The sequence below is a fragment of the Indicator indicator genome, chromosome 21, assembly GCF_027791375.1.
Source record: "Indicator indicator isolate 239-I01 chromosome 21, UM_Iind_1.1, whole genome shotgun sequence".
NCBI classification, from domain to species: Eukaryota; Metazoa; Chordata; class Aves; order Piciformes; family Indicatoridae; genus Indicator; species Indicator indicator.
In genome coordinates this window covers 19,233,005-19,253,559 of record NC_072030.1, presented here as the reverse complement: position 1 = coordinate 19,253,559, position 20,555 = coordinate 19,233,005, and the positions used below count along the sequence as shown (strand labels likewise).

General features: G+C 49.2%; 1 protein-coding gene across 1 annotated transcript; it reads left to right on the top strand.

Moving 5' to 3' along the window:
- Positions 1 to 249: 249 nt before the first annotated feature.
- Positions 250 to 18,641, top strand: IVD (isovaleryl-CoA dehydrogenase). Its single transcript, XM_054390367.1, has 12 exons — positions 250 to 396; positions 1,820 to 1,909; positions 4,206 to 4,257; positions 8,457 to 8,626; positions 11,058 to 11,151; positions 11,504 to 11,640; positions 12,584 to 12,680; positions 14,968 to 15,061; positions 16,137 to 16,218; positions 16,694 to 16,798; positions 17,930 to 18,002; positions 18,256 to 18,641. Exons 1-12 carry the CDS (start codon positions 256 to 258, stop codon positions 18,387 to 18,389), a joined length of 1,269 nt encoding a protein of 422 aa, XP_054246342.1. The 5' UTR covers positions 250 to 255; the 3' UTR covers positions 18,390 to 18,641.
- Positions 18,642 to 20,555: the final 1,914 nt, after the last annotated feature.

Below are 20,555 nucleotides of genomic sequence, written 5' to 3'. Positions count from 1 at the left end.
TGGCCCCTCTTCAGTGCCCCACTCACCGGTGCACGGCCGTCTATCACTATTTGTTCCCTCGTTTTAACTATCTGTGCTCTTAACCTATTAAAGTTATTCCAACCGCACGGAGACTCCCCCCTTTACAATTCGGACCAGCCCCGCCCGCTCCTTCCGGCCCCTGGAGAGGCGGGGCGGCGGGGCGGAGCTGGGCCGCGCCGCGCCTGCGCAGAGGGTGGGGCCTCGGCGGCAGCGGTGATGGCGGCGGCAGCGGTGATGGCGGCGGCGAGGCGGGCAGCGCTTGGTGCAAGGCTGCGCGGAGCCCAGCGCTGGCAGACGCTGTGGCTGCTGCGGCGGGGCTGCGCGGGGCTGGCGGTGGACGACACGGTGAACGGGCTGAGCGCGGAGCAGCAGCAGGTAGCGGCCGGCAGTAGCCCCGCAGCTCCGGATTGCGGCGGCGGCCCGGGTGTGGCCTGCCGCCTGGCGGGGGGGTGTGGCGGGAGTGGAGGGTAATGATTGGTTGAGGCAAAGCGAGCTGGCCAAAGGGAGGACTCGCAGAGGAGGCGTGGTGCGGCCCTGGCACGTGGGGAGGGGGCTGCGGGCCCTTCTGGGGAGGACCTTACGGCCAACCCAAGCCCGCCCTGGGGCAACATGAGGCTGTTTTCTCTTGTTCTGTCACTTGCTCCTGGGGAGAAGAAAGCGACCCTCACCTAGCTCCAGCCTCCTTTCAGGGAGTCGGAGAGAGCCAGGTCATCTATCCTCAACCTACTTTTCTCCAAACTATACAACTTAAAGGCCCTCAGCTGCTCACCAGCCCTGTTCTCCAGGCCCTTCACCAGCTTTGTTGCCCTTCTCTGGACCCACTCCAGCCCCTCAATATACTTTTTGGAGTGTGAGGGCCAAAAAGAGTGCTCAAGATGTGGCCTCACCAGTGCTGAGCACAGCGAGGCAATCCCAACCCTAGTCCTGCTGGCCACACTCTTGCTGATCCAAGGCAGGATGCTGGTGGCTTTCTTGGCCTTCTAGCACCTGGGCACACTGCTGGCTCATCTTCAGGTAGCTGTTGATCAACACCTCCAAGTTTTTCTCTACTGGACAGTTTCCAGCCATTCTTACCCACTTTCATGTTTCTAAGTGTCCAGATTTTACAGTTTGGAGGAAGATATAGAGAAATCTAACACCTGGCTCACCGAACATACCTGGCTTCATCAAATCTCTGTGAAGAAAATGGGATAGCTAACGTTGTGCCAGTTGGATACCCCAGCACAATTTCATTCTCATACATGCTTATTACAGGCATTTGCATATAACTAAATGAAGGCATAAGCAGCTCCTGGGTTGGAGTGACATGTGACAAGCTTTCCTCACTGGTTTCCAAAATTTCATGACCAAAACCACCTCCTGAAGCTCTGGTGCAGGAAGTGGTTCAGTAGCAGCCCTTCATGTTGGGGGAAGACTAAAGTTAAGTGCTGAGAGGACCTTCAGTACCCCAGTGTCTCTGCTCTTTAAAGAACGTGTGGGGCTTTTGTGTGTTTCAGCCAGTGACCCAAAACATCCATTCCATTATGGCTTTATGCTTCGGAGTTTGGGATTCCTTCTTAGAGGTGTTCAAGGTCAGGCTGGATGAGGCTTTGAGCAACCTGATCTAGTGGGAGGTGTCCCTGCCCATGGCATGGGAGGTTTGAACTAGATGATCTTTAAGGTCCCTTCCAACCCAAACCGTTCTGATTCTGTGATCCTGGAGTTACCTGGCAAGGGAATGTTGGCAGTATGTTAGGGAAGACAGCAACAATCTATTAATGAGATATAACCTATCTGTGTCTTCTGATCTTTTTCCCAGCTTAGGCAGACCATGACAAAGTTCTGTCAAGAACATTTGGCTCCAAAGGCCCAACAGATTGACCAGGACAATGAATTCAAGGAGATGCGGGCAAGTACTTCATGTGTCTTTAAAGCAGAGAGTGGTGAGAGCCTGTCTGGGCTTTGATCTGTGTCTGAGTCCAGAGAACCCCAACCCACAGCCCCATACACATTAGCTTTTCAGACTTGAAAGCCAAAGACATCACAGGTGTTTGATTTCCTGTCTCATCTTTTGTTAACAACTTTCAGCAACCTGGAATGGAAGCCAGGCAGCCTAAAAAAAAGATTGATCATGGTCTTGTTTGGGTTCTTATCAATGGATTTCTGCTTGACTCTGCTCAGACGTCTTCTCTAGTGTGTGTTTTGTATTCTCCTACCTGGGACCCTTTGACATGTTGGGTTTCTTCTCAAACCCATGCTGTAAATACAAAATTATGTGTGCAAATGCTGCAGTGTGGAGTTGTTGAGCTGAGCCTTCCTAATAAACCCCACAAATTCTGTGCAGCAGAATTGACTGATGAATGTGAGAGATCTAACTATCAGTTTTCATATCAAGCTCCACAAGACTTTTAAAGCTCAGAACATCTGCTAGGCTTTCCTGGAGTTCCGCTGTTGATGTTTTCAGGGCTATAGGCACTGCTTTGAAGCGAAGTATATAAATTTAGTCTGGTGCACCAGATGTCATCCAGAGCTACTTGACCAGCAGGACCAGGGAAGTGATTCTCCTGCTATGCTCTGCTCTGGTGAGACCCCCACCTGCAGTACTGCATCCACTTTTGGGGCCTTCAGCACAAGAAGGACTTGGAGCTGTTGGAGAGGGTCCAGAGGAGGCCACAAAGATGACCAGAGGGCTGGAGAACCTCCCCTGTGGCGACAGGCTGGGAGAGTTGGGGCTGCTTAGTCTGGAGAAAGGAAGGCTGGAGAGGGACTTTCTACAAGGTCTTGCAGTGATAGGACAAGGGTAAATGGCTTTGAGCAGAAGAGGGGAGGTTTAGAGTGGAGATTAGGAAGAAGTTCTTCACAGTGAAGGTGGTGAGACACTGGAGCAGGTTGCCCAGGGAAGCTGTGGATGTCCCCTCTCTGGAAGTGTTCAAGGCCAGGTTGGATGAGGCCTTGAGCAACCTGGGCTGGTGGGAGGTGTCCCTGCCCATAGCAACAGGGTTTGAAACTGGGTAGTCTTTAAGGTCCCTTCCAACCCAATCCATTCTGTGATTCTATTCTATGATCATACTCTTTTTGAAGTCTCTGGAGACTCTTCACTGATAGTTACCTTCTATGCCAAGCCCTCACCTGCATGTCTGTCATGTAATGGAGGAGAAGCTGCAGTCTGAAGCAGCAGCAAGGAGGTGGCTCCTCCAGTGTACGTGTGGTTCTCACTGGGGACATCCTTTGCTGCTGCATTATGTCATGGCCTCCATCTTGCTCTGCTGCCACGTGGTAGACACAGTTGATATGGATGTCTCAAGCCATCTGGTAGCTCTGTGCCTGGAATTGTGTGATGGTGTTCCTCAAGCGGTAAATCTGGGTAACAGGGGAATGAAGGAGTTGGTGGTCAAGGAGATGAACTCTGTAGCAGTTGTGTCCAGCTATGCAAGGCTCAGTGACCCTCTCCGGTCCTCATGTGTGTCCTGGCAGCCTTGAAAGCCTGCAAGTTACGTACCTGTGGATTCACAGCTCCTTCAGCTTCACAAGTGTTGACAGATTCTCTGTTGTGTTCACAACTTGCAAGGTGGGCAGCACCTCCATCTGCCCCAGCTGTAACATGTCCTCTTTTGTAGCTCTCCCACAGAGGCCCCGTTGGCTTTACTTACTAGTTTCTGTTTTACTAGAAGAGAGTTAAGGTGCCATCAAAGTAGCAGCTTGTTCACTTATTTCCAGGATTTTGGTTGTGGGTAACATATGTTAACTGCTGTTTGCAGCACCTACACAGAGCTGGTCTACGCAAAGCTGTCAGAGCACAGTCACAAGGATAGACAATGTAAAAGAAAAACATAACTCTAAGTCACTACATTCTAAATAATCTTTATCAGTAGTGTATGAAAGCCCAAAAGTGCAGGTGTTTTATTAATAGGTTTTAATTCATCAAAACTTTCCTTAAACTGGGCAGTGAGTTAAATCTTAGGACTCATTCTTCCAGAATTAAATTGAGGTTGTGAGTTTTCACTGAATTCGGCTGACTGCTCCCACGTGTGCATAGCTAACATCCTTAAGTCTGAGTTCTGAGTCCAAGGGAGGAAGCAACTGAGGAAGTCTGAGGGAGCACCAGGAGAAGGTCAATTGGTGTCTCTGATGAGGTACCTGGGAACACTTTTTGCGCTGGTGCCCTGGCTGGGAGGCTGGACTGATGGCTTGTTCTGTGTTTGTAGGAGTTTTGGAAGAAACTTGGGGAACTGGGAGTTCTGGGGATCACAGCTCCTGGTAAGTCTGTTCCCACCTTTGACCTTCTGGCAGGTGATTCTTCAAATGGATGAGAGAGCACTTAAAGTCACCCTTTCCAGCTCACCCCTGGCCTGTTGTGACAAGACAAGGGGTGATGGTTTGAAAAGAGGGAGATTCAAACTAGAGAGAAGGAAGGGTGACGAGATCCTGGCCCAGGATGCCCACATTGTTGGGAGCTGCCCCATCTCTGGAATCATTTCAGGTCAGGTTATTTGGGGCTCTGAGCAACCTGCTCTAGCTGGGGATGTCCCTGCTGAACTAGGTGAGCTTTAGAGGTCCCTTCCCACCCAAACCAGTCTGGGATTCTATGACTGTGTAACAGCCTTGTCAGTGACATCACATCCATCTTGTTCAGAAGCTCCAGTCTTTGTGGTTTTTAAAATCTCTAGCTCTCTACAACTTCTGAAAGAAGGCTGGAGTCGGGTGGGGCTTGGTCTCTTCTCCCCAGCACCAGGTGACAGAACGAGAGGCAATGGCCTGCAGTTGTGCCTGGGGAGAGTTAAGTTGGAGATTAAGAACAATTTCTTTGCTGCAAGAGTGGTCAGGGATTGGCACAGGCTGCCCAGGGAGGTGGTGGAGTCCCCATCCCGGAGTTGTTCAAGAAACCTGTGGCCATGGCACTTGGGGACATGGTGGTGTTGGGTTGGTGGTTGGACTGGGTGATCTTAGAATTCTTTTCCAACCCAAACAGTTCTATGATTCTATGAACTTTTATTAACTCTTCACTGACTTCAAATCTTTTTTTTGCTACTGCGTCCTTGTTAAAGTTTTGGGTGATTACCAAACACCTTTCCCAATTTTTAAAGTTCTGTTTAGAAATGGATTCTCCAGATATAACTTGAAATTGTTTGTGCTTCTCCAACATGAAGCATTTGCTGCAATTGTTGAAAGAGCCAGAGCTACAGATAAAAGTATCCTAGAACAAACATCCATCTCTAATAGAAGTTAGAAGCTGTCAAACCATACTGGGAAAAGCTTCCATAACTAATGGAGAGCTGACCACCTCCAACCAGTCAGAAAAAAAAAAAAAAACAAAAACACCACAAAAATCAGAGTAAGTCTTATTCAGCCTTCTCCAGGTTAGCTGAAAAGTGTTTTGATTACTGCGGTAGATGGCTGAGGCTGCTGTGGGTGTGCTGAATGCGCTAACGCCGTGTAATGAGGAGAAGCCCTTAGTGAAGAACATGCAGCCAATGGAGCCTTTATTTCCCCACCATAAAGTCTGGGTTTCTTGAGGGATTGCAAAAGCTGCTGCAGGAGCAAGCTGAATAGCAATGCCTTGAAATAATGCCTTTGCCACTTTCTTTCAGTGGCTCTAAGGCAGCCTGAAAGAGGCTGGATTTCTGCTGGCTTTTTCTCTTCACTCTTCCCAATTTACTGCTGCTCCTGTTTCTTCTCACTCTTACCTTATTTCTTCTTTGATCTTGTGCCTGAGGCTTACAGCAGTTTCCCACACTATAAATAAGCCCTCTGCTCATGAGTCCTGTCCTTTCTGATTTCCTTAAAGATTTGCCTTTAAAACACTCCTATGCCCAGATTTTTTTTCCTTGTTTTTGGTTGTACAGTCAAGTGAACTTTCTCTGCTGGTGCTGGCTTTGTTCTAGGATCTGGAAACCAAGATTTAGGATGTGGTGGTGATGTGAAATCTCATGAGGGTTTGTGCTAAATTAAATGGATGTGTGTTGACCAAGCCTGTCAAGAAAGCTTTTTTTCTTCTCAAAACTAAGAGAACTCTTGGTTTGCAATTTTCTATTTATTTTATACAGAGCTGAGTTAAGAAATGCAAATCTATAGCTGCCCTGGAAGGACAATACAGACCTGTCACATCTCAAGAGTGATTGTGAAGGGGCAGCACCACCCTAAATGTCACCTTGGTTTGGATTACATGAGGAGAAGTCTGGCAGAATTATTTTCTTGTACCTCTTGTTGTCATGGGCTCACAGAGGGAGTGAGCCTCCTTCCTTGAGGCAATAGCACCAAAGCTGTCTGAGAGGAATGAACAGGAAACTCTTTTAGCATATTGATAGGAAACCCCCAAGCTCTGATGTGGCAGGATCAATGATACAGACACAGCAAGTTTGAGTGCACCCTCAGCAAGCTTGCTGATGATACCAAGGTGAATTGATGTGGTGGTTGAGACTGAAGGATGGGATAGTGTCCAGAGGTACTTGGACAGGCTGGAGAAGTGGGCTGAGGAGTTATCTCATGAGGTTTAATAAGGCAAAGTGTAAGGTCCTGCATCTGTGTCAGGGCAGTGCTGAATAATTACCCAAGCTGGGGGATGATGAAATTGAGAGCAGCCCTGCAGGAAAGGACTTGAGGGTGCTGGTGAGTGTGAAGCTGGGCATGAGCCAGTGATGGGCACTGGCAGCCCAGAAGACCAAGGGCAGCCTGGGCTGCATCAAAAGCAGCATGGCTAACAGGTTGAGAGAGGTGATTCTGCTCCTCTGCTCTGGTGAGACCTCACCTAGAGTACAGTGTCCATCCATGGGGCCCCAACACAAGAAGGACATGGACCTGATGGAGCAGGTCCAGAGGAGGCCATGAGGATGATCAATGGACTGGAGCACTTCTCCCACAAATACAGGCTGAGAGAGTTGGGATTGTTCAGCCTGGAGGAGAGAAAGGAGACCTTAGAGCTGCATTTCTACATCTGAAGGGGACCCACAGGAAGGCTGGGGAGAAGCAGTTTAGAGAAGGGCTTGTGGTGATAGAACAAAGGGTAATGGTTTGAAACTAGAGCAGGGTAGAGTTAGGTTGGATGTTAAAAGAAAGCTCTTGCTATGAGAGTGGTGGAACACTGGAACAGGTTTCCCAGACGTGGCGGAAGCCCCACCCCAGAGACGTTCAAGGTCAAGCTTGCTGGGGCCCTGAGCAGTCTGCTCTAGCTGGAGATGTCCCTGCTGACTGTAGGGGTTGGGGGGTCGGACAAGATGGCTTTGGAGAGTCCCTTCACGTTCTGAGGTGATTTAAGAGGATGAAGAGCCCTGCAGATAATTATAGGAGTCAGAATGAGTGACATGGGAGGCAAATCCCTATCTAATGCCAGTGGCCACTGAGTGAACTTGGTGAGGTAGGGACAGTTGGCCCTCCTTGAGCCCAGGCTATGTGCTCAGCTCTTTGCTCACTCTGAGCATACCAGCACACCTCTAACCACGTTGCTGCTTGCTTCCAGCATCCATTCTGATGACAAGTAAGCGCTCCTGAATTACCTCTATGACTGCTTCATGATGTTGATGTCCTCCTCTTGTAGTTCTTCTAGCAGCACAATCACTTGCTGCTTGCCTGCAGAGCAAAGTTTTACAGGGGGATGGGCCTGTGTTTGTGTCTACAAAGGTGTGTGTAGGTAGGTAGATGTGAATATTTGTGTAGGCTGGCAGCTGCTCAAGGCCATTATGCATTTATCAGCCTTTTTTCCTGCCTTCTCTCTTTCCCTTTCATCTTTACCATTGATTTTAGACTCAGCTCCATGTGCCTAGCTAGACTCTCAGCTACAACGATCACCCTGCTCTGTCTCACTTCATCCTCTCTTAAAATCCACACTCTTGCCACTGATGAATTGGAGTCGTTATGATGCTGGATCATTCTCATCTGAATTGTGTCTCCTGCACATTTGTGGGCTTAGAGAGTCCCCTAGTGCCCCACATTCTGAGCAGTTTGAGGATTCCTCACTTGTTAGGGGTCCTTGTCGTGACAAACATGCCAGGGGGGTGGACTAGATGATCTCCAGACGTTCCTTCCAACCCTTACCATTCTGTGACTTTGCAGTCCTGTGTTCCTTTGTCCTCTCACCTAAGACAAGTTGCCACTTTGGGATTTAACCTTCATGATAAGATTAAGGTTGCACTTGCAGATGTTTGACAAGAGGGACTCATTGCTGTGCAAGTGTCACTAGCATGGTTTAGATGTATCCTTGTGCATGTTGCAGGGATAAAACTATGCTGTAAAAATAAATTATTGATTCTACTTGAGAAGTATTATGACTCTACCTTTAAGATAAGAAAACTGAAATTAAGAGAGAGGTTGGGGAAAGCCAGAGCTGCCCACCTCAGGGACAGTGTCAGTCCAAAGCAGAACCTCTTTTGAAGTGTCTCAGATCTCATTCAAGGCTAAGCCCAGCCCTGGGATCTTGTTCTATACTCCATGGTGTTCATGTGGGGTTTCTTCTCTCTTTGCAGCAGAATATGGTGGATCTGCTTTGGGTTATCTGGACCACGTGCTGGTGATGGAGGAGATTTCTCGTGCATCAGCAGCTGTGGGCCTTAGTTATGGTGCCCACTCTAACCTCTGCATCAACCAGCTTGTGCGGAATGGGAGCGAGGCCCAGAAGCACAAGTACCTGCCCAAGGTGTGTGGCTGGGAATGGGGAAGCACTGCAAGGATGGGTGGCTGCCTGGTGTGTGGCAGCTTAAGCACTTAGTTGATTATAGTCAGCTAGCCTTAGGAAATGTTGGACTTGCCATCCTCCCTTCTCTAGCCTCTCCCCCAAGGATTGGTACAGGTCCAGCCCTCAGCCGGTATGCTGATGATAGCAAACTGAGAGACTGCTGCCATCCAGCATAACCTGGACAGGCTGGAGAACTGGGTGGGGAGATATGTAATTAAATTCAAGAAGGACAGGTGTAAAATCCTGCATGCAGGGAAGAACAACCCCATGGATCAGTACAGGTCGGGAGCTGAGCTGTTGGAAAGCAGCTCTGGAGAAAAGGACCTGGGAGTCCCAGTGGACAATAGGATGATCATGAGCCAGCAGTGTGCCCTTATGGCCAAGAAGGCCAATGGTGTCCTGGGGTGAATGAAGAAGAGTGTGGCCAGCAGGTTGAGAGAGGTTCTCCTCCTCCTCTACTCTGCCTTGGGGAGGCCTCATCTGCAGTACTCTGTCCAGTTCTGGGCTGCCCAGTTCCAGAAGGACAGGGACTTGCTGGAGAGGGTACAACAAAGGACTACAAAGATGCTGAGGGGACTGGAACAGCTCTGTGAGGGGTTGGGGCTGTTTAGACTGGAGAAGAGCAGCCTGAGGGGGATCTCATCAATGCTGATCAATACTTCAAGGGTGGGTGTCAGGAGGATGGGACCAAGCTTTGTTCAGTGATGCCCAGTGACAGCACAAGGGGTAATGAGCACAAATTTGAACATAAGAATTTCCATCTAAACATGAGAAGAAATTTCTTTAAGGGTAATGAAACACTGGAACAGGCTGCCTGGAGAGGTGGTGGAGTCTCCGTTCCTGGAGGGGTTTGAAAGTTGTGTGGATGTGGTGCTGAGGGATGTGGTTTAGTGGCAGTGGCTCAGCAGCAGTGGCGGCATTGTGAGCTCCAGGTGAGTGATTGGACTTAATGAGCTCAAAGGTCTCTTCCAACCTCAACAGTTCTGTGATGCTATGAAATGCAGTGATGGATCAAATTGGTTGAGCATATCTCTTAAGCATTGAGTCTGGTTTTCATAAAACAAGATCAAAAGGGGGGAGAAGATGATAAAGGTACACAGGAGAGAGAGGGGAAAAAAAAGGCATGGAGAAAAGGGCAGAATGAAAGCAGCAGTGAAGAGGAAGCAGCAGCTATGCCAGAGCCTGGTGTGAGCAGGTACAGATGGAGGCTGTCCATCTGCTGCTGGGCTATGAGAACAGTGCTGAGAACTTGTAGTGACAGGATGAGGGGTGATGGCTTTAAACTGGAAGAGGCGAGGTTTAGTCTGGAGATGAGGAAAAAATTGTTTACAGTGAGGGTGGCAGACACTGGAACAGGTTGCCCAGAGAGTCTGTGAAGCTATCAACTTTGCAATGTCTTGTCAGCCTCCTCGTTGGCAGTTTGGATTTAACAGTGTGATGGTTTGAAACTGTCTTTTAAATTTTTCCTTGCAAAGTTCAGAACAGAGAAAGTGAAAGAATGTAAATAAGTCACTATTGGGTGTAAGAAAGCAAAATAACGATTGTTCTAAACACTTCCATTGGATAGACAGAAATGTTTAAGAACTATTACCCAAAACAAAGTAGGCATTCGGCACATTCTGCATTCGGCAGTGGGGGCAGTTGCTGGGCTGTCTGGCTGCTGTTTCTTCTTCTCTTCTGGCTGAAGATAACACACTGACCTTGGCAGCTAAGTTAACAACTTTCTGCTTAACTAACTCTGCTTCTCTGTCCAGGGGGGTCTGGGGGGGAAGCTCCTGGGAGAGGGAGGCCCCTTTGGGAGGGTCCCCTTGGGGGGAAGCAAAGGGAGATCGGTTGTGCTTTTTCTGTTGATTGTATATATTTGTGAATGTTGTGAATTTTGTATATTTGTACATATTCATTGCATTTCATTGTAGATTTTAGACTCTGCTTGTAAATACAGCTTTTCATTTGCTTCCAGACTGAGCTAGCCTGGTTATTGTCGGTGGGGGGGGAATTTCAGCTCACACCGACACAAACAGCTTCAGTTTGTGGAAAAAGGCAGACCTTAAAAACTGCAGAACAAGGAGCTCTTGAAAGGCTTATGACTGCCTGCGTGGTTCCTCTGGCACCTTCCTGGAGGTGGTGTGCTATAAGCAGAGCTGTGCTGGTGTAGCTCAGGCAGGAGCCAGGTCATACTTCTCATCCCACTGAGACTTGGTTCTGTCCCTTAGCACAGCAGCACAAGGAGCTCCTTGCTAGGACTTTACAGGACCAGCAGCTTTGGTTTGCAGTTCTTGTATGGATCAGTTGCTGTGGAGATGCAGAGCAGGACAACAAAAGGGAAGGCTAAGAGGGCACAGAAGCAAGGCTGCTGCTGTTTCCCCTCCCATAATTTGGTCCTCTCTTCCAGCTCATCAATGGGGAGCACATTGGAGCCTTAGCAATGAGTGAACCCAATTCTGGTTCTGATGTTGTGTCCATGAAGCTGAGAGCAGATAAGAAAGGTAAAGTCCATCATGTGCTGCCTGGAGAAATAACTGCTGTAAATGATAGCTCCTGGGAGTCTGGATACCTCCCCAGCACCGCGGAGATAGGGTGCTTGGTCTTGAGTATCCCAAGCCATGTGGGTAGGCTTGGAACCAGTGGTAGGTGTCTGGTACCTACCAGGCCTTTGCTAAACTGTCTCTGTACTCCAGAAATGAAGGAAATAAGTTGTCTGGAACCTGGGAAGGATTTGTTCATGCCTCTTGGGGGAGTCTTAAAGAGCATCCTCGGAAACCTGTTTTGAACGAAACAGAGTGAGACTGTAGGTGTTGCTCTGCTGTGAACTAACAGTTTGCATCTTGTTGCTTCTAGGAGACTACTTTGTTCTGAATGGCAACAAATTTTGGATCACCAATGGGCCAGATGCAGATGTTCTCATAGTTTATGCCAAAACTGATGTCAGTGCTGTGCCAGCCTCCCACGGTATAACAGCGTTCATCGTGGAGAGGGTAGGTGACTCCTCACCAGCTTATTGCACTGTGGTTTTCAAAGCCAGCTTCCTCACCCTTCTGTAGAAGCCAGCTGGTTTTCTTTAGCTGCCAACCTCCAGCTGAAAGACAAACTACTTTCTGCCTTTATAAGCCTGTGAGGTTTTTCAGTGGTGCCCAGTGACAGGACAAGGGGAAACAGGCACAAACTATAACATTAGGAGTCCCATCCCAGCATGAGGAGGAACCTTGATTTAAGGGTGAGGGAGCTGCCCAGAGAGGTGGTAGAGTCTCCATCTCTGGAGACATTCCAAACCCACCCGGACATGTTCCTGTGTGACCTCCTTCTAGGTGACCCTGCCTTGGCATGGGATTTGGGCCCAGTCTCCAGAGGTCCCTTCCAACCCCTACCATGCTGTGAGATTAGTCCTCTGCACCTGGCACTCTGTGCTGCTGGCTGAGCACTGCTGGATTTTGGTGTCCAAGCAAGCAACCAGCCTTCAGGGCTAGAAACAGAGAAAATGCACGAGATTCTAATATTAAAGGATTTGCTTGTGGCCAAAGTTGTCAGAGAGACTGGAGCTCTTGTAAATATGTCCTGCTACCCCATTGCCTAGCTTTGTCTGCTTGGGGTTTTCTTAAGCCAAGACATCAGGATATTAATTTCTTCCTCCGATTTTCTTGCACTGCTTCTTTGGAATCCTGAAATGACCCAAACATGCAAATCAGAGCAGGCCAAGGGGAGCAGGAACAGGCTGCTCAATGGGGAGCCCTTGGAAAACAGGAATTTGTTGGGGGGTTTCTTCCCTTTTAATTATTTGAGGCTATACTAGACACATAGATGTGGTGCTGAGAGATATGGTTTAGTGGTGGATGTGGCTGTGATGGGTTAATTATTAGACCTGATGATCTTAAAGGTAATTTCCAACCTACACAATCCTATAACTCTGTCTTGACCTGATAGGGAATGCCAGGGATCAGCACAGCCCAGAAGCTGGACAAGCTGGGAATGAGGGGTTCTAACACCTGTGAACTGATCTTTGAAGACTGCAAGATCCCAGGTGAGTTGGGCTCAAATGGTGGCAGCGTACATGTGGTGCTTCCCTGTCTTCTTGATCAGATAAGTTGGATCACTAATTACATGCATGTTCAGACCTAGAGGGCTTTGCAGATGGTTATCTGCTCTCTGGCAGCCAGAAGAGAGCTGGTGGAACTGGAAAAGTGCAATCTGCTGGATTGCAGTGCAGGAGCACAGCCCTGATTAGGTCATGCCTGTTTCACCCTCATAGACCTAACTCTTAACCACTACTTCTGCAAAGCTGAAGTGAGACTCCCAAACAAACATTTGTTTCTCATCTTGCATACAGGAAAGCTTATCTGCCTTGAAGGTTGTTTTATCTCCAGAATCATGCCCAGTGAGAAGGCAAGGGGTAACAGGCTCAGGCTGCACATAAGTTCCATCCAAACATAAGTTCCATTTAAACATGAGGAGGAACTTCTTTAATTTAAGGGGGACAGAGTCCTGGAGCAGGCTACCTAGAGAAGTAGTGGAGTTTCCATCTCTGAAGACATTCCAAACCCACCTGGATGTGTTTCTGTGTGGTTTTTTGTTTTTTTTTTCTCTAGGTGACCCTGCCTTGATGGGGGGTTTGGACTCAGTGATCTCCAGAGGTCCCTTCCAATTCCTACCATTCTGTGATTCTTCCTCCTCCTACCTCCAATACAATGTTGGTGTCCCTTATACTGTGCTGGTGTCCCTGCAGGGGCTGCCCTTCTCCATACATTCCATCAATGATCTTTTCAATAAGCAGGAGGCAATGCAGTCCACAAGCTTCTGCCACTGAAAAAAATGATTTGTTTCAGGAGACCATCTGCAGGTGTCCACGTCCTGTCGCATTTTCACTTTGCATATCACAGCTCTCAGATCTCTGGTGATCAAAGCCTGCAGTGTGTGTCAGCTCTCCTACATGGTGTGATCAGGGGATAATCTCTGCCTGTCTACAAAGCACAGTTGTTAGGCTTGAAGTTCTCTTCCAATTGTAAGAGCAGAGCCTTGCTGAGACGAGCTTTTTGTTCCTGCTTCTCTTATTTTATACCTGATAACATCAGCTCCTGCTTCAGATTGTCCCAAAGTTAAAAGGTTTGGGGAGGGTTTTTCCCAGCCTTTTGTCTAAGGTGGCTGTTTTCCTTTGTGCAGAAATAATGCTGGTCTGTGTCAAAGAGTTATTAATAAGGGCTGCGATGTTCTGCTCAGCCCTCTCACGGCAGGAGGGATGATGACTGTTTGTATTCTCCAGCCTCAGAAGACTAATACCCAGCACTCTGAGAAGTGCTGAGTTTTGACTGTAGTACTGTGTCCAGTTCTGGGCTCCTCAGTTCAAGAAAGTCAGGAACTTGCTGGAGTGGCTACAAAGATGCTGAGGGGACTGGAACAGCTCTGTGAGGAGGAAAGACTGAGAGAATTGGGACTGTTTAGGCTGGAAAAGGGCAGCCTGAGGGGGATCTCATCAATGCTGATCAATACTTCAAGGGTGGGTGTCAGGATGGGACCAGGCTTTGTTCAGTGGTGCCCAGTGACAGCACAAGGGGCAGTGAGCACAAAATGGAACATCAGAAGCTCATCTGAACATGAGGAGGAACTTCTTTAATTTGAGGATGAGGGAGCCCTGGAGCAGGCTGCCCAGAGAGGTGGTGGAGTCTCCATCTCTGAAGATAGTCCAAACCTGCCTGAATGTGTTCCTGTGTGACCTTCTCTAGGTGATGCTGTTTTGATAGGGGTCTGGGCTCAGTCTCCAGAGGTTCCTTCCAACCACTACCATTTTGTGGCTGTGTGCCTGTGTCATCTTTCATTCATGAGCTGGGAATGCTCAGAGAGGTGACCCTAGCAGAGCAGCCCATGGTTTGCATTCATTGCAGACACTCAGCAGACAGCAGGTAGCAATGCTGTCAGTTTGGGGTAGGTGCAATCTAATGGGATGGTGAAGGGGGGCTTCCAGTTTGCCCTCCCAACCTATTAAGTCTCCTGTTCTTGTTGGTGCAGATGCTGAGCTGGAAGATCTCTGTAGAGCACTTCACTCTTCAGAAAGCAGGCAAGAGAACAGCAGGGAGAGTAGATGCACTTTAACCCTTTCCTACCTTTTAGTTTTGGCTGTGGTTGGATTGAGAAGACCTTTCAGGGATAGGGAATGTTTGCATCAATGCTCAGCACCTGAGGGTTTGTATCTTGGGCCAAAAGGCCAGGTGAAGGGGACTGAAGGTTTGGATCCTCTCCCCAGTGAGCAGCTGGCCTCTGACAACAGCTTTCTCTGTTTTGCACACAAGTAAATCCCTTTCCTTTGCTCATTGCAGCTGAAAACATCCTGGGAACACTGAGCAAAGGAGTCTATGTTCTGATGAGTGGGTTGGACCTGGAGAGACTCGTGCTGTCTGGTGGGCCACTGGGGTAAGGGCTTTTCTTTTACAGGTTGTAAGACCAGAAAGGTCCTTCACAGTCACCTCACCTGCTGGATCTTCAGCTGGGTCTGCAGCTCTTAGTAGGATGCATCTTGGATGGAGAACTGAGATACTTGGGCAGCTTCTGAGAGAAGAGGAGAGGCTGGGTCCAGAATTGTGGGAAGGAAGGGACCTGCTGATGAGGCAGGAGTAGGGAGATCCCATAGCTGCTGGGTTCTCCAGCTGTGGTGGGGGTGCTCCAGCTGGAGAGGTCCCTTTGGCACTCCACAGCTTGCTCTGTGTGTGCTCCAGCTTGAGCTCTCCTCACCCCTCCACCCCTCAGTTTGGAAGCAGCTATGTGGAGCAAGGGGTAGAAGAGTCAGTGCCAGGAAGCAAGCCTGGAAATCTCTGCCTTCCCATGTAGCACAGGCCATGGACCCTCCAGAACAGGCTTTGGAAAGTATCAGTCCTGACATTAAACCTTTCCAGAGGTAGTTGGTCTGCCAGGGACCTTGCTTGTGTGTATCCCTGCAGTGTATCCCTGGGAATAACCAGCTCCTTCCAAGTCCCACGGCACTGTCCAGACTGGCCCATGGAAGGACCACTGGGCTGGGTAAAGGGTTGGTTCTTCATTTTCTCAAGCTCATTCCTTAAGCTCCCCAGTAATTATTTTACCCTGCAGTCCTTTTGTCCTCCCAAGTGGTCTCTCTGTTCTAATCCTCACATGGAAAGACCACCTTCCACCAGGCAGAAGGAGAACTCTTCACCCTTCTTGTTCTTTGTTATGGTACTGGCCAGTTCTCCACAGGCTGGTGGTTTCTGGAGATGCAAGGCAACACAGCTGTCCTAGCTGCAGTTGTAAGGCAGCTCTGCATCCCAGTCCCCTGAATTAAGACAGCAAGACCTTGCCACAGGATGTCCCAAACGAGCACCATGTAGAGCATTGGAGAGAAAAATGAGACCTTTGGATTTTTGGCATCGAGTGGAGCTGTAGGAAGACAGCAGCATATCACTTTGGGTATCAGGGCCTTTTACCTTAGGTTGTCCTTCTGAGATTAAATTGTTAGTTCTGTTGCTTTCCTTAGGCTCATGCAAGCTGTTCTTGACCATGCAATTCCATACCTGCATGTGAGAGAGGCATTTGGACAGAAAATTGGCTACTTCCAGGTGAGACAAAAAAAGGAATTAGGAATTTGTCATCTTGCTTTTCTCTTTAAAAATGAGAAGACAAAGTGCTCTGTTGTGGGGAGGACTTTGCATGGAGAATCATAGAATGGTTTGGGTTGGAAGGGACCTTAAAGATTATCTAGTTCCAACCTCCCTGCAGGGACAGTGGCAGGGACACCTCGCACTAGGTTGCTCAAGGCCCCATCCAACCTGGCCTTGAACACCTCCAGGGAAGGGGCCTGGAGTTTGTGCTGGGGCTACATGATGTAGTGATGTGGTGAGAAGGTCAAAGGATCTCTCAGGCTGCTGGTGGTGGGTGAGGGACTTCAGATGCCACCTGAGAGGCTGAGAGTTGGCAGCTTCCCCCATGCCCAGCCCATGTCTTCTCATTTCTCTGGTTCTCTGAGACAGTCTGGGGAATGGGTGCCTGTGCAGAAGTCAGCTCCTCACTCGCGTCTCTTGCTGTGCCCCACAGCTGATGCAGGGCAAGATGGCTGACATGTACACGCGGCTGATGGCCTGCCGGCAGTACGTCTACAATGTGGCCAGGGCCTGTGACCAGGGACACTTCAATGCCAAGGTGAGCTTCCTTCCACCTCCCTTCCACCTGTGCTGGGGCTGCTGTGGCACCGCCTCTCCTTCTGGGCCCAGGACGTGAGCAGGGCTGAGGTGAAAATGACTCAGCTGCAGCTTGACAGGCGTTGGGTTGCCACAAAGAAAAAGGAAAGCTTCTTCTGGGGCCATCACTCCAAGAAGGACATTGAGGGGCTGGAGCAGGTCCAGAGAAGGGCAGCAAAGGTAGGGAAGGGTCTGGAGAACAAGGCTGAAGGAGAGCAGCTGAGGGACCTGGAGGTGTTCAGCCTGGAGAAGAGGAGGCTGAGGGGAGACCTTCTGGCTCTCTACAGTTCCCTGAAAGGAGGCTGGAGCCAGGTGGGGGTTGGTCTCTTCTCCCAAGAAACAAGTGACAGGACAAGGGTTAATTGCCTGAAATTGTGCCAGGGGAGGTTTAGGTTGGAAAGGAAAATAAACTTCTTCAGTGAAAGTGTTCTCAAAGACTGCATCAGGCTTTCCAGGGAGGTGGTTGAATCCCCATCCCTGGAGGGGTTTAAATGACACAGAGGTGTGGTGCTGAGGGCCAATGGCTTAGCACCAGTCTTGGTAGAGTTAGAGAATGGTTGGGCTGAATGAGCTTAAAGATCTTTTCCAGTCAAAACCGTTCTGTGGCTCTGATCTAATCTCTCTGACTGAGACTTAGCAGCCTCAGTAGGTGTTTACTGGAAGCCCAGTCCCAATCCCCTGGCTGTCCTAAGGGACTTAGCTATCATTCCAAGGTGTTGTCATCTCCACACCAGCACTGTCACCACACCTTCACCAGAGGAGGACACCGAAGGTTTAACAGTTGGAGCATCACATTGGTGTGTTCTGTGGGTCTGTTGTCACTGGTGACACCAGCTCCCCTACTGCGCTCCTTTGAGTGTTTCCCTTTTTCTGTCTTCATGTGGCCTTCACAGATCTGACACAAGAGCCCTGTGGGCACAGAAAAGCTGCTGCAGCTTCCTGCTCAGCGGGGAGTGGACTCTGTGCCTTTGTGAGCAGGTGGCTCAGCTCATTAGCCTGTGTCCATAGAGTAAGGGGAAGGTCAGAGCAACACAGAGGCTTGAGGCAGGCAGGTGTCACCTTTCCCAATGGTCATCTTGTGGCCCTGCTTTAGGACTGTGCTGGAGTCATCCTCTACTCGGCAGAGTGTGCGACCCAAGTGGCTCTGGATGGGATCCAGTGTCTGGGTAAGTCACTGGAAGGGTTTGTTCCTTAGAATTCTGGAATTGTTTGGGTTGGAAGGGACCTTTAAAGATCTTCTAGTTCCACCCTCCCCACCAAGGGCAGGGACAGTTTCCACTAGACGGTTGCTCAAGGTCTGGTCCAGCCTGGCCTTGAAGACATACAGGAAGGGAGGCAGGAGCAGTCAGCTCTCCCATCCCCACCTGAACCCCTGAAATCAGAGAGAGGAAATGACTTTTGCCTTCTCCTTGCCTGCAGGTGGGAATGGTTACATCAATGACTACCCCATGGGGCGGTTCCTGCGTGATGCCAAGCTCTACGAGATCGGGGCGGGAACCAGCGAGGTGCGCAGGCTCGTCATTGGCAGGGCCTTCAATGCCTCCTTCAAGTAACATCCACCTGGGCAAAGCACCCCCTGAGCACCACAAGGCCTTTGACCACAGAGGCTGGAACGCACAACTCTTCTGCCTGCCTGTGGTTTGCCACTTGTGGACTCTTTTCTGCCTGCTCTGTGAACTGGGTGTAACAGTGTGAGAGCTGAAATCCCTCTCCCACACCAACAGTGACCAGGCTAGCTCAGTCTGGAAGCACCTGAAAGCTGTATTTACAAGCAAATCTACAATCTATGATGGAATGCAATAAATATGTACAAATATACACTATTCACAACATTTACCAATATGTACAATAGACAGAAAGGCACAACCCAGCCCCCTTTGCTTCCCTCAAGGGGCCTTCCCCAAGGGGCCTCCTCCCCAGCCAGAAGGAATCAGCCCAGGCTCCCCTGGCAGAAGGCAGAGAGTCAAGAAGCAGAGAGGCTGTTAGACTTAGCTTGTCAAGGTCAGTGTATTATCTTTAGCCAGAAAAGAAGAAGCAGCAGCCAGACAGAAGCTGAGCAAGCCGAGACTGCCCAACTCCCCAACCTTGTTTTGAGTAGTAGTTCTTAAACATTTCTGTCTCTCCAATCGAAGTGTTTAGAATAATCATTATTTTGCTTTCTTACACCCAATAGTGATTTATTTACATTCTTTCACTTTCTCTGCTTGAACTTTGTGAAGAAAAATTAAAAAGAGAGTCTTAAAACCATCACACTGGGCTGTGAGGAGATGAATCAGATGGTGACATGGAAGGAAAAGTTTCTTTTTTTTCATGCTCATCCTGATTCATCCTGGTCACAGGCCGTGCTGCTTGTCAGCCTTATGGGGTCGAGGCTCATCCAGGGGACATCTCAGTGTGGAAGCAGGCTGGTCAGCAGGGTACCTGAAACAGGAGGCAGCCATTGCTGAGCACTGAAAATCAACCTAAAAAAACCAATTTTGTCCTTTTAAAACAAGCCTGAGTGCCATTATCATAGAATTTAGGCTGGAATAGACCTTTGAGATTGAGTCCAACCACTAATAAAACACTACCAAGTCTACTGTTAAACCATGTCCCTCAGTACCACACCTCCATGGGTTTTCAATCCCTCCAGGGATGGGGACTCTATCACTCCCCTGGGCAGCCTGTCCCAGGCCATGGCAACTCTCAAGGGGAAGAAATATTTCCTCACATCCAATCTAAACCTACGGGGGGGCAGCTTGTGGCCATTTCCTCTTGTCCTGTTACTTGTTCCATGGGAGGAGAGGCCAACTCCCACCTGGCTCCAGCCTCCTTCTAAGGAGTTGTAGAGAGCCAGAAGGTCTCCCCTCATCCTCCTCTTGCCCAGACTGAACAACTCCATGTCCTTCAACCACTCCTCAGACATTCACCAGATCCTTCAACAACTTCATTGCCCTTCTCTGGGGCCCCTCCAGGCCCTCAATGTCCTTCTTGGAGTGAGGGGCCCAAAGCCGCCCGTGTTGAAGGTGTGGCCTCACCAATGCCCGGTACAGAAGCACATGGAATGGCATTTAGCAGGTTAGCACTGGAAGGTGAAATTTCCCCTTCTGATCTTCTGCTGGGATTAATCACTTCCATTTTGGGAACTCAACACCAGCCACAGCCTGGGGTAGCTGTCACTGCAGCATCATCACTGCACAGGCACCTGTCCTGTAGCACTGGAGAGGTCTGATCTTCTCTGCACACCATAAATCATGCCTTGGCTTTCCAGGCTGATCAGAAGCTTGGAGCTAAAGGTGAAATGAATCAACATCTAACATGTGACAGGACAGGCTCGAGGGGGAGGCTAATAAATCTGGAGCAGGGTTGTGCGCAATCTTCCCCCCCACAGCAGCACTGCCTGGGAAGAGCTTTCCCTGCGCTGAGCTGCAGGAAGTGCAACTTTTATTATTTTTTTGAGTCGTGTCCCTTAACAGGGGAAGCCTGAACCACAGAATCAGGGTTGGAAGGGATCATGGAGTCCAGCTTTTCCTTTTTTAACTTTATTTTGCATGCTGGAAAGCTGGGACTACCAAGGAAAAAAATAGTTACAGTAGTGTGTGGTAGGGAAGGGTAAAGGAGGTGGAAGCCAGGGTTTGGTATATTCTTTTTTTTTTTTTTGGGTGGTTGGGGTTTTTTTCCCCACTCAGGCAGCAGCATCTCCATCTTACGCTTTTTGGCTGCACAGCTGAGCAGGAGCT

Excerpts from the sequence above, each read along its gene's own strand:
- IVD (XM_054390367.1), top strand. The coding sequence starts at position 256 with ATGGCGGCGGCGAGGCGGGCAGCGCTTGGTGCAAGGCTGCGCGGAGCC. Across the intron at positions 15,062-16,136 it reads CTGTCTGGTGGGCCACTGGG|GCTCATGCAAGCTGTTCTTG; the intron begins GTAAGGGCTTTT and ends TGCTTTCCTTAG. Across the intron at positions 16,799-17,929 it reads AGGGACACTTCAATGCCAAG|GACTGTGCTGGAGTCATCCT; the intron begins GTGAGCTTCCTT and ends GCCCTGCTTTAG.